The sequence below is a fragment of the Phalacrocorax carbo genome, chromosome 12 (assembly GCF_963921805.1).
Source record: "Phalacrocorax carbo chromosome 12, bPhaCar2.1, whole genome shotgun sequence".
Lineage (NCBI taxonomy): Eukaryota > Metazoa > Chordata > Aves > Suliformes > Phalacrocoracidae > Phalacrocorax > Phalacrocorax carbo.
The window spans coordinates 2,318,597-2,330,882 of NC_087524.1; the positions used below are offsets into that span (position 1 = coordinate 2,318,597).

General features: G+C 46.6%; 1 protein-coding gene across 1 annotated transcript in view; it reads right to left on the reverse strand.

The window, feature by feature from the left end:
- The window catches only part of ANTXRL (ANTXR like), a 63,035-nt gene that overhangs the window by 36,403 nt on the left and 14,346 nt on the right, over window positions 1-12,286 (reverse strand). The window contains exons 4-10 of the mRNA XM_009508577.2: window positions 11,362-11,443; window positions 11,225-11,258; window positions 9,196-9,275; window positions 9,017-9,085; window positions 8,733-8,813; window positions 8,568-8,628; window positions 1,709-1,807 (exon numbers count right to left, since the gene is read on the reverse strand). Coding sequence (XP_009506872.1) covers window positions 1,709-1,807; window positions 8,568-8,628; window positions 8,733-8,813; window positions 9,017-9,085; window positions 9,196-9,275; window positions 11,225-11,258; window positions 11,362-11,443 — 506 coding nt within the window. The remainder of the gene's footprint in view (window positions 1-1,708; window positions 1,808-8,567; window positions 8,629-8,732; window positions 8,814-9,016; window positions 9,086-9,195; window positions 9,276-11,224; window positions 11,259-11,361; window positions 11,444-12,286) is intronic.

Sequence of the window (12,286 nt, forward strand, 5' to 3'; positions counted from 1 at the left end):
GATGTAACTGTGAGGACCTCTCCTGCACTAGCTGATGTTTCTCCTGTCCCCAGCCTCCCCCCTGTGGCAGCACCATCTGGAAACAGTCCATGTTTATAGAGGTCTGGTGCAGGCAGAGCCCAAAGCAAGGCCATGGGTGGTTTCCCACCTCCCTGCACTCTGCTGCTCCAAGCATCAGCGGTGCTAATCCTGTAGCTTTCAAAAGCCACATGCAGAAAGCCAAGACCTGTGAAAACAGAGAGGAGGCCCAGCAGTAATCCTGCAATCCCACTCCACCAAAAGAGCATGAGCTGAGGCACAAGGGCAGACAAGTCACTGCTGAGACCACACGTTAGCTCTGAATGGCCCAAAGCAGTTCAAGTGCTAGCCCAGAGAAAGACTGGTTCACAGAAGGCCAACCCAGGTGAATTAGGGGCCAATAAAAGCCGCCTGCTTATTTAAAGCTTAGAGGCTTGATTACTCTTTTTACCTAGGGAAAAAAAAATTAACTTGTGCAACAACAGATATGAGAGTTGTTCTTTCATGCTTCACACACCCCAAGCCCACCTGAAGACAAAGCAAATGAGCAAATGTTCTGGCAGGGGTGAGACCATGAAAATTATAGCGAATGTGTTTAGGGGCACCCTTGGGGGAAAAAAGCCAGCCAGATTCGATCAGTGTCTCATCACAGCATCTGCTGCAGACCTAACGCAAGGGCAACACAGCACAGAGGAGATGTGGGATTAGGTTTCCTTCTGTGTAGTTCCAGGCCCAGGTCAGCACTCGCTGGGTGAAGTCCAGTCAAGCTGCCAGTGCATTAGGGACAAGGAAGAAAAACTGCAAGCCTGTCTACCTGGTAAACCACAAGAAACAAATCCCTGGCAAAGGCCACCTGTAAGTCGAGTGGCAGCGAGACCACCAGACTTTAACGCAGCCTCCACATAGGCAACTAGGATGGAAAATGAAGGAGCAATTCATGCGCTCCCTCTCGTAAGCGAACTCACTGCTGGGGAAGGCACCCGTCTGACCGCGACAGGACATGAAAGCCTCTACTGTGCTCAGCCAACAAGGGTGGCATATTCAGAAAAGGAGCAGAGCTCCCCTCCCCACGCTGTGCTTCACCCTGCCAGACGTACACTGCTTCTCGGGGTGTGAGAGGGCTGCTGAGAAACTGGACACTCAGTCTTTTTTGGCCATTCGGTCCTTTGCCGAGAGAGCAAACAAAAGACCCCGTTTAGCACAGCAGTGACAGGGAGTTTCCATGAGACCAGCAACCAGCGTCAGACGGGAACGGAGCTGGGAGGGCCCTGCTTTATGGTGAGTGTCTCCTGAATTGGTCAATAAAGAGTCTGAAGACACCACCACAGGATCAAGATAGCATTATTTCTTTTTACTGGTGATGAACAAGGGAATAGGGAGAAATTTTATCTCTCCCTCTTAAAACCTGATACCCCGGCCTCACTGGCTGCATGCATCACCCACCTGCACCATTCCAGCAACACTGAAATTCATTGTGCAGCAGCACACTCCACCTACGTCCTTGCAACTCCATGCCCACAGGTCACAGGAGTGATTAAAGATGCGTTTCAAGCTTCTGTTAGGTGTAGATCCCTACTCAGCTCCCCCAGCATCCACTGCAAGGACCCCCCCAACACGGAGGAGAGGTGGGCTGTGTCACCTCCGTCACTCATGAGGTGACACACTGGAATCCACCAGCCTGCAAACTTACTGATAGTAAGGCTGTCGTTGAGCTTGAAGCTGCAGAGTACCTGGTCGATATTTCTTGCGTGATAAAAGCCGTTGCCTCTCACCACAACTTGAAACGATTCTGTAAGTAAAAATACAGAAAAGTAACGACAAATGGCTCAAATACAGCATTTCGTTCCAGAGTGATCTGAATTACAACGTAACGGTGGCTGTTCTCTGCCTTATGCCTGAAACAAAACACTCACCCTGACACTCTCAGTACTCGGCAGCAATGGTTAAGAGTGCTCTAGTGGCACTGGTGCTTCACAGAGCAACAGTCACCTCGAGGTTGCTCCCACAAGCATCCCACTGACCCCCAACGCCTTAATTAAGGGTGCCACAGTAATACTGTGAGCCTGACATGGCCAATGTCATCTCATGACTCCTCCATGGCTTTTGGGCCAGACACCTTTGCTAACCATAAGCACCAGTCCTTCCTCCTACATCCACAGCAGAGTGCTCTTGGCTTTCAGCAGCAGCTCTGTTCAGACAGATAGGACTCCCCCCATAACCCCCCCCGTGAATCAGAGAGGAAGGTTTCCATCTGGTACAAGTCCTGGAAAGATACAGTCTTTCACTCCATACAAGAAGTGAGCCCGTGCACAGCCCCGTTAGCATCTGCTGCATGTGGGAACAACTAGAGATGCGGGTGTTGCAAATTTGTGTCCTTCCCCCACGCCCCTGCCCCGGCAGCAGAAACCGCCAGCGGCACAAGAGGAGACCTGCCCCATGGACACCACGCTGTCTGCTGGCCAGGGCAAGCACTGCTAACCCGCCCTTCCGCTGCTCTCAGCCTCGGCTGCTTCAGTCCTGGTGGGACAAGGGGGGGCCACCTCTGATTTCCGTCATCCCCGTGATAAGCAACTGCCATTTGTTCCTTTAAGCAGGAAAAGCGTCATCAGTTTTTTCAGCCAACCTTTCAATGGTCTTTTTACTGACAGAGCCGTTTCACATTTGAGTCAAGCTAACCCAGGAAGGCTGCTGTCAGAAGGGAGATCCCAGCCGCGCATGCCCGCCACCGTTGGCACCACTGGCCATGTTGCAGTGTGCTGAGCTTGCTCACACACCTGAAAAATATCCCTCTGCGTGTTGCCAGAGAGATCAGGAGGGTGATGTGCCTGACTGAGCATCTGCTGGGAACGGGAATGTGCAGGAGAAGGGAAGGGACAGAGACAAGAGGTGGCAGCATCAGGCGAGTTTATGTCTATCATGAAGCCCCCTTGCGTCAGCGTACCCGGGACGGTTAGAGACAGGAAAGGTAATCTGAGGAAGAAGGCATTAAGAAGGCTGGTTTGGTTTCTCAGGTTCTCCGCGGCAAGCTTTTAAAATTATTTCTTAGTAACCTATATGGATAACGCTTCCCAGAGCTCTGGTAACAGCACAACACAACCGTTTGCTGCTCTTCCTTCACTTTTACCTTACGCAGGCGGGGCCCGACACCGATCCGCAGTCCCCGTCCTCTTGGGGCCAGCCTGAATTGCCAAGCTAGGCACCAGATGCACCAGGAGAAGCAGCAAGGGAAGACTTCCCGCCAGGTCACAACATGCACTGTAGCTGCTACGCTGACCACCGAGATAACATCTTTAACGCAGGCAGCTGGAGAGACACGCTGCAAATTTGTTCTGTGCCAAATGTGTTTCTGAACCTCCCTTTGACGCTCCACGCAAGAAGCCAGCTGACAGGCGAGACCCACAGCACGCAGCGAGGGCAAGCCCAAGCCCAGAAGAAGTTGCACTTTCACACCTAAATCTACTTTAGCTGAATCCTCCAGATTCCTCCAGAGCTGCTGAGCAGCATCTGAGACCAGCCCAAGGCCAGGGGAATACCGGCACAACACAGGACCAAATAATCTTCAAGCTACACATAGAAAAATACGAATAACTTGCACAGAAGTTCTCCTCTAGCAGCAAGTAAAACCATGAACAAGTCCACATGCATTATCAATTATGCTTTGACCAACACTAAAAAAAAATGTTGATAGTTTGAGGGGATTTTTAGTGATGAGATTTGGCTTTTGGTAACATTTCATATGATGCACTCCCATGCTATTTGTGTGCTTTGGAGGAAGGACCTGTTATTGGATAACGCTACATGAGACCCAAAGGTGGCTGAAATGTATATTCAGCTGAGACTCCCTGCTCTTCACTATCGAGGCAAGCTAGCATAAGGATGTGGAGTGCTTTAACTGTCCGTACAAACAGCTCGTTGTTGCCAAAACCACACTCTCACTACGTTGAGGTCTAATGCAATTCTGGGTGAATTGGACAAGGGCACGGACAAGTTACGATCAAGCACTGGAAACCTGCTTTTCCTCATGGTAACTTTCCCTTAGAGCGGTGCTCTGAACTGACCCAGGCTGCAAGGAACATGGGAATCAGAGAAGATATTTTGGGAGGGGAAAAGGAAAATATCTACTGCAGTGCATATTAAAGTGAAACACATGCGTTGGCACTTTACTGAAGAAAGATAATCAAATTTGAGACCTCTCTGAGCACATCAAGAGCCAAACACACAAAGCCAGCATCAGAATTTGGCCTGTTTTTTAAGGGAAGGGTAATTCCTCCTGGTTCCTGCCAAGGGTAGAAGGCACTTTAAATAAAGGAAAATGGATTGTAGGGCAGATTCAGCTGCTTCTTACTCCAGTAAGAACCTCGAGTTACTCTGATTCATGCCTCGTGCCACTCTACATTTAACCTAGGTGATAGGCTGAGAGTTATTCGTGATGAGCATCCCTACTTCTGCCAGCAGAGCCAAGCCATGGCCAGCCCAGAGGGCAACCGGACTCTGCCCACCCACCAGAAGTACCTGCCCGGGCCCACGCGTTACCCCAGATCTGCCTGGAGCCAGCCCACTCCACAGTGACCTGAACACCCAGCTAAGGTAACTTCTTTTTGTGTCTATCTTATAAAAGTAAATGGCCGAAATAAAATTGCAGGTAGATTTATTTTTTCCCCTTCTCCTGAATGGATGGTCTTAAAAGGCAGCAGCCACGAAGGCTTGACTGATAGCTATTGCAGTGGCAATGCCTTTAAAATGAGGCAGCAAGTAAGAGCCTTTCAACACAAAACATCGAAGGCAAAAGCTACGTGTAGAAGTTTAGTCTTGCCAAGATAGTTTACCTCTCCTGCCCTTCTTTCTACCGTCGCTGCCACTCTGCGGAGTCAGCTGCGAATAACTGACTTGGTAGTAACCTGTCCGCCAACACAAGCTGACAAAACAGTCTCAATACCAGACCTGCACGGAAACGCAAACATCTGGTACCGGATTTGGCTGTTGCTGTGAAGAAGCCTGCCCCTTTGGATGCTCCGGAGGATGAACGTGGTCTGGACGATGGTCTGTTGAAATGGCTAATTCCATTTAATTTTGCGCCCTGGCTCTGGCTGCGTCCTTTTCTTCCTTAGTTACTGTCAGATCGTAGATTGTAGCTTTTGACAAGACAGCGAAGGGAAAAAGGTCAGCACTGAAATAACCAGGCGGCGCTGGCAGCGAGATGGTAGGTCGAAGCTGGTGTGCGCTGGCTGTGCTGTCGGCTTCACTTCTGTGACTCTGACGAGAAGCTGACGGCTTGCATCCACACCTGGTGGTTGATGTGGCCAGTAGGTTGCCACATCCAACAAAACCTTTCAATCACGTCTGCGTACCGTAAGCATAATCAAAACAACGATGCTGTCAAACGGGATACGCGGCACCTCCAACTCTGCACCGATAGCCTGTTTACAGGCTGCATGTCTCGGTCACTTTAAATCAGAGGGAACGGGAAGGACCCAACTGCATTTCTCCACATCGAGGACGATAAATTTGCAGGGTCAAAAAGCATTAAGCGTCAGATAGCTGTCACACCGGGACAAGATCAGTTTGTAAATGGGCTCGCCGGATAGCTTCGTCACAGAGTCCCACGTGGAAACTGTTTCATCAGCGATTTGCAAAAGCTCTGGCAAGTCAAAGATGAAGCCGAGATCACCAGCGATCACCGACCCCGTGGTAATCAGGAGTCGCAAGAACGGTTACAAGGAGTGGGTCAAAGTCTGCTCTAAGCCCTGGTCACGACTGGCTCCCACTGAGCAGCACAAAGCCCTCATGATCGCATACCGGGTTCTAAAAATTAGTAATAACGCCAAATAAAAGCCAAATTGCTTATCACCTCCTCCCTCAAGTAAGTTTCACACAAAAAGCCCGGACAGAGCCACACTTCAAGGCTGCGAACACGCAAGCTTCTTTGCTCTGTTAATACTTTGCGCTCTTTCAAAAGGTATACTATTTTTCAATCAAACTTTTTAAATGCGAATTTCAACTACATTTTAAAACAAACAAACAAACAAACAAAACCCCTAACTTAGAAAAAAGGAGGAAGAATGTTGCATTTCTAGAAAATGTTGTTCTAATTTAAGCCAGTTCTAAATGCCCATGTAGATATGTTTTTATATAGGATTCAACGGCTATGTATCTTACCTATACATTATCAGTAAATTACATTAGTAATTACCTAAATTTAAAATGCATTAAAATTCTGATATTACTTCATTGCCTCCAGTATTTTTTGCGTTTAAGTCCAAATAAAGTACACTAAAAAGAATAAATCTCGTTACACGTAGACTAGAACCATATCTGACCATCCTGCGAACTGGGTTCAGGATCTGGATTCACACTACCACGAAAAACATCGCTCAGCCCCGGGAGATTCCCAGGAGATTCCCAGGAGATTCCCAGGAGATTCCCAGGAGACAGCGGTGCGCGCCGCTGTAAAGATGCCCCTTGGCTACACTGAAGTAGGTGGGATAACAAAGGGTAATAAAGCCAAGCGCAAGTGCGAATATTTGCAGCCTCGTGCTGCCAAACCTCTTGCAGGAGTTCATTTCGGCTAAGGCTTGTAGGACCAGGCTCACAATAAAAGCTGTTCCAGGCCTGACTCTTGCTGCTACAGACCACGGAGGACGGCAGGATGCACCATTCGGGGCTGCGGTTCCGGCCGCCCCCCGTTCCCCAGCCCCCGCTGCTGCAAGCGAGCCCCCGGCACGCGAGAGCCAGGTCGCCGTGCCCTGCTGATCCAGCGCCCCACCCCACCACCTGCCAGCCTTTGCGGGACCGTCTTGTCATCGGGGACAGAACCAACCTGAGAACTCAAGCGAAAGAAGTGATGGTATTTTGCTGAGTCAGCAGCAACACGCAGAAAGCGGGGCTGCTGCATTTAAAGCCGCAAAGACGACGACAAACCTTTACAGGTGCAAGTAACGCAAGAATTTTTGTATTTTTGTTTTAAGGAAGGCAAACTATTTTAAAGTGGACTTGTGTATTTTCAATCACACTTGTGATAAACTAAACTAGTTACCTAGCAAGCTTGGCAAAAACCGAAGCGGTTTGAACTCGTGAATCAGGAATCAAAGTGATGCCTTTTAAAACAAAAAATTAAAAATAAATAAATAAGAAACAAAATAATTTTACTCTTTTTGCTGAAATATATCCATTTCTGAAAAGTAGATATTTTCTTGCAAATTTATTATCTCAAAACTTCAGAAAAATATTTTCAAATTTCCATTCGAAAATATGGTTTCGAACCCACCTTTCCAATATTCTTAACATTGCTCCAAACACTTACAGGAATACTACATCCACATTTTCATGCAACTAAATGCAATTTTTGTTGAAGAGGAATGTTTGCAATAAAGTGTTGCACAAAAAAATTGCCTAGCGTACAATAAGCAGGCAAAAAAAGAAAGAATTTATTACTATGAAATAAAAAAAAAATGTTGAGGTGTCAAAGCTTTAAAATTGTTCTTGATCAACCCCACAAGGAGATTTTTAAAAGCAAAATCATTCCTTTTTTAATTTTTCCACAGCCAAAATTTTATCAAAAACGTCCAGTCCACAATTACATTTTTAGGAATAGTTCAAAAGACAGAAGGATATTTCATTTTAAATGCAAATAGTCAGGGTGAGATCATATTGTGATCGACGTGGCAACGAAGAGCGAGAAATTTCTCTTCTCTCTGATATTCAATAGATTTTTCCTGAGTTTCCTATTTTCTATCTGTTTTCAAGGTCAGCTTTCATGCATCACAGCTATTTTATTTTTATGCGCTCATTTTTACAGCAAATAAGGAAATGAACACAAGATGGTAACATCAGATCTAAATAACCATGCCGTAAACGGTACCTTCCAGCAAACTTACGGTGTCACTCTTACTCTGCTGCAACAGCCTCTTAAGTAGACAAAACCACAGCGAGTGAATTGCTAATGTAAACCAGAACAAATCCAAGTTAAATATACTAGACGCGAAAGGCATGAAATTATCAACAGATCCTCTGGGGATTCTTCATGTTTACCATATACACTAACAGTTCTTTCACTGCAAATAAGTAAAACACTAGTCTTTGGAAAACACGCCCGGTATCTTGCCCTGTGCAGTTAATTCTATCTGGTTCAACAAACCTGCCGTTTCCGCGAACGTTTTGCAAAATCTCGTTCTAACGGCTGGCGAGTCCTCGCAGGTCCCAGGAGCGCAGTCCTCCCAGAAATCTGTGAGGCGTCGCCTTTAGACCCCAAAACCCCTCCTGCAGCCCGACTTCGTATCACTCCTCTCTCCTCCTTCCCCCGGATACTCGACGGGCAGCGTCCCCGACTCCCCGAGCGCTACCCCAGCCAACTCGCCGGCTGGCGACCGGCCGCAGCACCAGCTACGTCTTTATCAGCCCAGTTTTTATCTCAAGCCTCAGCTTTAGCTTTAGCCACGGCCCGAGGGGAGGCTCTAACACATCCCTGGGCTTCAGCTCCGGTACCACATTAGGTCGTTGCTGCCATTTCGTCGCTGTCATTCGTTTATCACACTGTTCTCGTGGCAACTTACCTCCTGCACAAACACTCGATGGCTCAGCCGCTAGGATCTCAATGCAAGATTTCTTGAGAATCTAAAAGATTTAGATAAGGGCATTTTTGGTAATCACATTTTTGTCTATGCTTTAATAATAGAGGAAAGGGTGCCCTTTTCTGGGTTTCAGAATACCCAACTTACGGAATCAATGGTTCCTCTTAGGGCATAAAAGCCTCCCGTAACTGGAAAAACATGATCGATGCTGTCAGCAATTGTTGACAGCTGCAAAGAAAGGCAATCATAAATCACGAGGAAAACAAAATTACGGCGAACAAAACTGGGCCCTTTCATACTTGCTAAAAGACATCATACTGACACGAAATGATTTATGCCTCGAGTAATTAAATAAATGCCTTCGTCTGATGCCGTTACTCGTGCAGCAGTATAACAGAAAAACAAACCAAGAAGAAAGCAAGCGAAGTTACCTGAGTTTCATTGAAATCTTTCACTCCAACACAATAAACAATAGCTCCAAAGCTTCTGGCTCGGTTGGCCTAAATAAAAAAAAAAAGGTGGCCATTAAATGCAAAAGCATAGCGGAGCCAACAGTAAATGCCTACAGGTTTGACATAAGGTAGTTTGGGTACACGTGAAGGCGACTTACTTCTTGTTCTGCATAATAAAACTGAACGTCTTGCAATTCTCCATCCGTCAGAGCAATAATCACACTAGCAGTCCGAACCCCTGTGTGGAGGATAGTTATCAGATTGCGTACGCATGACACAAGATTCAGCAATGAAAGCAAAGTCTGAAGTGAGACAGTCCTTGTTCTGACGAATAAATACAAAGCCGTAAGGCCGGACTCTCAGCCTAATTTCTATGGACTTTGCTGGAGATGCGTCAGCTGGAGGTCAGACGTAAAATAGCACGCAATAAGCCAAAACCTGTGCGCCTTCATACCGCAAGCGTCGCTGAAGGGGAAGTACAGCTCTAGCGAGGTCCAAACCTCTCTGTTCTTCACAAAATATAACACCTACCAGGATTACATCTAGACCCTTGCCGTGGGGAAGTCGCAAAAAGGACCTGCAGAGAGGGAGAGGTTTCCCCTCTTGGCAAACGTGTCTCTGCACAAACCTTGCCCAGAGACTGGGGCAACAGACCTCTCCCCGAAAGCTCTCCTGCCACCCTGCCTTCCCCTCTCTGAATTTCGAAGTGCGATCCCACTGCACATGGCGCGAAGTGGGCTTCTACAGGGGGTTCAGTCCTACACTTGGAGCAACAGGAGCTGCCAGCGAAGCTCGTCAGAACTCTGAACGTGTGAAAACCTTAGCATCGGGTCCATTGGAGGAAATTCACGTCTTGTGATAAGACGTTTCATATCCTGCCTAAGCTTGAGTGAAACCATTACACAGGCTTCGGATAGCTATATATGTAATGCAGTATAACATACAATACTACCCAGAAAAATGCAACTTGTTAACAAAATTACAACAAATTAAGGTGCAAACTACGGTTCAGTCAACCAATTCCCCATCCATAGTTCTTACGCAAAGTAACTGATACACATACGTGCTACTTTCAGGGAAGTATTTGTTATTTTTTCAAAATAATGTTACAATTTCAAGTGTCTTTCCCCATACTGTCTGAAATTAAAGACTGATTAGTTCTGACAGGTTTCTTATGCCACGCAGTCCTTCCCATGTCCTGTCAGACACAGACATAAAGCTTTAAAAAAATGACCAGCTATTTGGGGGTGGGGGGGAATAGCTTGGATTCCTGTACAGTTTTTCTGCCCAGCACACTTGAAAAATGCTGAAAAATTTGAGATCTTATTTTGTTTTCTTTTGAACACTTGTTTCTTCCCTGATATTTTAGCTTCTAAATCCAGATCTCCCCTACTCCTCCTTCCTTCCTAATCAACTTACAGTATAGCTGATTAGTTCTTAGCTATATGTTTTGAAGACGTAAAACAGTTTTTAGCTGGACTCTTCAGGACTCAATTTCTCTGGCAGACGTGTCTGAGAAGCCACGCAGCGCTGCTGCTGAGGACTCTGTACTCACAGCCTGTTTTATTAAAAAGGCACCGACCCATTTCTCCAGCTTCCAGCGAGACCATCAGCCCACAGATGAGAACGACCTCACACCAGGGTACAAACCGGGCAACAAGTGTTCAGTTTAACCAATTAGGTCTTCTTTTGGCACGGACAAAAACCACAAATACATTTCCCTATTGAAATTCAGTGAATTCTTACGTTTCAGGAGATCAGAATCTGATCCCGAATCACTTGCACCAATGCAAAAATCTTAACTGATTGCATTCATACCTACACTACTGAGAACGAAGGCTAGGGCACACGAGACAGCCAGGGCTGAGCGTGTCAGGAGAGCCTCGAGGGCGCAGGAACATCTGGGTATTCCTGTCCCCTGGGCGCAGGACAGGCAGGCTGGCTGTAACGCTTTGGTCTGTATTCTGCACTGGGTCAGATCTGTGATCGTACTGGTCTCCTCTGGTCTTAATAAACCATGAATCATGCATTTAAAACTAAAGCTGTAGTCAAAATGGAATGCAGTGATTGTGTAACACCAGTTCCTTCTCCAACACTTCTCTCGGCGGGTTTACTGCAGGTCATGTAAAGAGCTATCATCCCTGTCTTCCCAATGCAGGTATATACCGAGTGATATGCAATGCCTACCTCCATAGGTTTCGTGGTAAATCTGCTCATTCGCCTGCAACAAAGTGTAGAACATCGTTAGCTCCTAAGTACAGCAGGAGCAAACAAAGCAAAGTTTGTACGTATAAATCAAAGAAAGGAGGTACTGTGATGTGTACCCTTTTAAATCCCTCATGCATGAACGTGTCTCCTCCAGGCACTTCATACTGAAGAATGTCGAGCCCTCGTCTTATGGCTTCCCTTTGGAGGAGAAAAAAACAGGAGAAAATAATTTCAGTAAGAGTTCTGCTTTGTTGAGACATCCCTGTAGCACAGCTAGATCATGCACCCTGTCAGTACACCGCACAGAGTGCACGCACCCCAGCTAAAACGTTGGTAAACCCAGGATTTTTCACACAATTTTTCAGCCAAACACCCATGGGAGCACAAAACCAGACACACGATACAATGCTAGGGCTAACACATTTTAAGGGTGCAATTCTGTCCCTGCTCCCTCATTCTGCTTCACTGTCAGGCAGGATAAGATTGAATGAAAGCAAGTGCCAGATATTAAAGTCTGACAAAGTGCAGACGGAATAAGAATTTAAAGACTTATGACCCCGTCATGAAAACAGGACAAATAAAAACTCGGTATTCAATCAATCATCAGGACAGTTTGGACTGGACTTTTCCATTATAAAGACAGATGCCAAAAGATAAGAGAACTGGATGGGACTGATGAGAACTTCCTAGCCTAGACCGGGGACTGATCACCCTTCCTGGGGCACAGACTGCCCCCGGTAAGAGACAGGCTTTGATACCATGACCCCTGATGCATAGCTTCTTGCTCCACGAACACATAACCGAGAGGATTGCTCAGGGAAATAATAATGTAATTGATCACTGATCACTAAAAGACCACGATCCTTAGCAAAGTTTTCATATATTAATGGAACACAAATAAGGCCAAACCACAAAACGAATATTCAACAGAGAAGATGTAGGAAGTCCGAACATCTGCCCCAGATGCTACGGGCATCCTTTTTTTAAAAAGACAGCGAGAGCCTCTTTAAGCTCCATTTTGCAACTGGGCATTTTAGATGG